This window comes from Magallana gigas, chromosome 8, assembly GCF_963853765.1.
Source record: "Magallana gigas chromosome 8, xbMagGiga1.1, whole genome shotgun sequence".
Taxonomy (NCBI): Eukaryota; Metazoa; Mollusca; class Bivalvia; order Ostreida; family Ostreidae; genus Magallana; species Magallana gigas.
In genome coordinates this window covers 7,253,264-7,256,026 of record NC_088860.1, presented here as the reverse complement: position 1 = coordinate 7,256,026, position 2,763 = coordinate 7,253,264, and the positions used below count along the sequence as shown (strand labels likewise).

The window sequence follows — 2,763 nt, the reverse complement described above, 5'->3', positions numbered from 1 at the left end:
TATGATTATTTTAATAGACAGTGTTCCCCTCTCTTTTTCCACCCTCTTTCACTCCCCCACCTCTTAACTAAAAATACTCAACTTTCCATGGTTGAAAAAAGAAAGTATTCAAGATTGTTTGTGCATATATATGTCTGTTTGTCGGTGTATACACTTGTCTGTACATGTGCATGCTTATCTCCGGTATATGACTTTGTTTATAATTATATCCCAAATCTTAATTGAAGTGAATATGTGATGTGTATGCACTGTAAACTAAGTATATGAGAAGATGTGAATGATTTGTACATGAAAGTTTAAATAAAAAAAATATATAAACAAGAATAAAAACTATTGTCTTGTTTTCATAAAAAAAAGTTTGTAATGTCTGTAATGAACATAATGATTACTTAGAAGCATTTCCTATTAACAATGGATGGACCAAATTCGTCGTACTCCTGTTTGCTGATCCACATCTGTTGGAAGGTGGATAGAGAACCAATTACGGAACCACCCATCCAACTGGCGTACTTCCGTTCGGGTGGGGCGATGATATTGATGTTCATTGTGCTAGGAGCTAAAGCTGTGATTTCTTTCCGGATACGGTCAGCAAAGCCGGGGTACAAAGTAGAACCACCAGATAATACGATGTTAGCGTACAAGTCTTTACGCATATCACTATCACATTTCATGATACTGTTGTATGTGTTTTCGTGGATACCAACAGAAGATTGCAATCCAAGGAAAGATGGTTGGAACAATGCCTCCGGACACTTAAATCGATCGTTGCCAATGTAGATGACCTCACCGTCGGGAAGTTCGAATTTATTTTGAAATGAGGTTAATGATGCAGAAGTCATCTCTTGTTCAAAGTCCAAAGCAACATAGCACATCTGTTCTTTAATATCTTTGACGATTTCTTTCTCGACCTTGTTAGTGAAAAAGTTGGAACCTTCTGCGAGGACCTTCATGAGATAATCTGTCAGATCAACTCCGGCGAGATCCAATCTCATGATAGCATGGGGAAGGGAGTAACCCTCGTATATTGGGACTGTGTAAGACACACTATCTCCAGAATCCAGTACAATACCAGTTACATGAGAGGAAGCGAAAAGGGACAATGCAGCCTGGTTGGCGACGTACATGGCAGGTGAGTTAAATACCTCAAACATTATCTGGGTCATTACTTTTCTTTGGGTCGTAGGGTTGAGTGGAGGCTCGGTCAGGAGAATGGGGTATTCCTCTGGGACCACACGAAGTTCATTGTAGAAAGTATGATGCCAGATTTTTTGCATGTCTTCCCAGTTGGTGACGATGCCGCGGTTAATTGGGTACCTGAGAGTAAGGATACCTCTTTTGCTCTGAGCCTCGTCTCCTACATAACTTTCCTTTCGACCCATATCAACCATCAAACCCTGAAAAGAATTGAGTTGAAGTTTTGTCAATAATCAGTTGAGTATGCAATATTACCTTTAGATGCTTATCAAATGTGAAAGATGATTTTCAACTAAGGATGTTAAAAAAGGGAAAAAATTATGCTGAGTCAGACATGCTTAAATATTTTGGCTGAATCGAAGCGAGCAGGTTCTGTCGCCTGGATTAAATGTATTTCGAACATGCCTTATTACTGTAATTGTGTTTACTTATCAAGATCAAGTAAAATACATCTTTAACGACTAACTTTGATCAAATATGAAAGGTGAAATTAATCTACAAGATGATAGTAAAGCGATGATTATCCTGATTTGAAAAAAAAAGAACTTGTCTCTATCAAAATTGATGAAAAAATTAAGAATTTATAAAAACTAGTTTGCTTTCATTCATACTCTCTGTCTGTCTGTCTGTCTCTGTCTGTCCGTCCGTCCGCCCCCCCTCTCTCTCTCTCTCTCTCTCTCTCTCTCTCTCTCTCTCTCTCTCTCTCTCTCTGTAATGAAAGCCGTTGAGCGTCAGATACTAGGCCAAACACTTTTCAAAACATTATTTACTTTGATTAATTCATTTCGCATTCAGTCTTGGTTTGCGAAACATGAATTACATGTACACAGTTAAAACGAGTTATGTGGGATTTATAAATATTTACTAGCTAAAAATATAATTATAGTCATTGGTCAAATATTTGCTCCTTGTAAACAATACAATTATTTTTGATTTACCTGGTATCTAGGGCGTCCGACCATGGAAGGGAAAACCGCTGTGGGAGCATCGTCTCCGGCAAATCCGGCCTTGCACATTTTTGATCCATTGTCAATCACTATAGTTGGCACCTCTTCGTCTCCCATTATGATAGCTGTTTTAATGAAATTTTAGGTAACTTTCTCTATAACTGGTAATGTCTAATTCTGTGTCGCAAAATATTAGGACAGAGCTAAAATTATACCAGCAATCCTTTCTGGTTTTTTTAACTCTTTGAACTACATTGACAGTAAATGGAATTTTTTAAAAATCGGAGATAGACAATTTCTGCGAATAAGATAAAGCTTCACATTAATCAATATCGACTTCGTAGTATGTATTTTATGGAACGCTATGGCTGTCTTATGAAGTTATTTTAATGAGCATATGATGCTTTTTATATTATGCTGTAGATATTTCATGTGAAAATGGTGTTTTGTATGTTATGCTGTGGTTATTTCATTTGAATGTGTTTTATCGAAGGTGAATTTTTATGTTATGCTGTGGTTATTTCATGTAAAGGTGTTTTTAAAAAAAATATTTTAGGTAAAGGTGGTCACTTGAAACTAAATTATCAAAGAAATAATATGTATCACAAATCGAGTAAAACTC

The 2,763-nt window shown here is 36.6% G+C and overlaps 1 protein-coding gene across 1 annotated transcript; it reads right to left on the bottom strand.

Annotated features, from left to right (window-relative positions):
• Nucleotides 1-248: 248 nt before the first annotated feature.
• Nucleotides 249-2,359, bottom strand: LOC117690321 (actin-like). The gene is made up of 2 exons (XM_066070133.1): nucleotides 2,133-2,359; nucleotides 249-1,394 (listed from the first exon to the last, which is right to left on the bottom strand). The coding sequence occupies exons 1-2, from the start codon at nucleotides 2,256-2,258 to the stop codon at nucleotides 390-392; spliced, it is 1,131 nt and encodes a 376-aa protein (XP_065926205.1). The 5' UTR covers nucleotides 2,259-2,359; the 3' UTR covers nucleotides 249-389.
• Nucleotides 2,360-2,763: the final 404 nt, after the last annotated feature.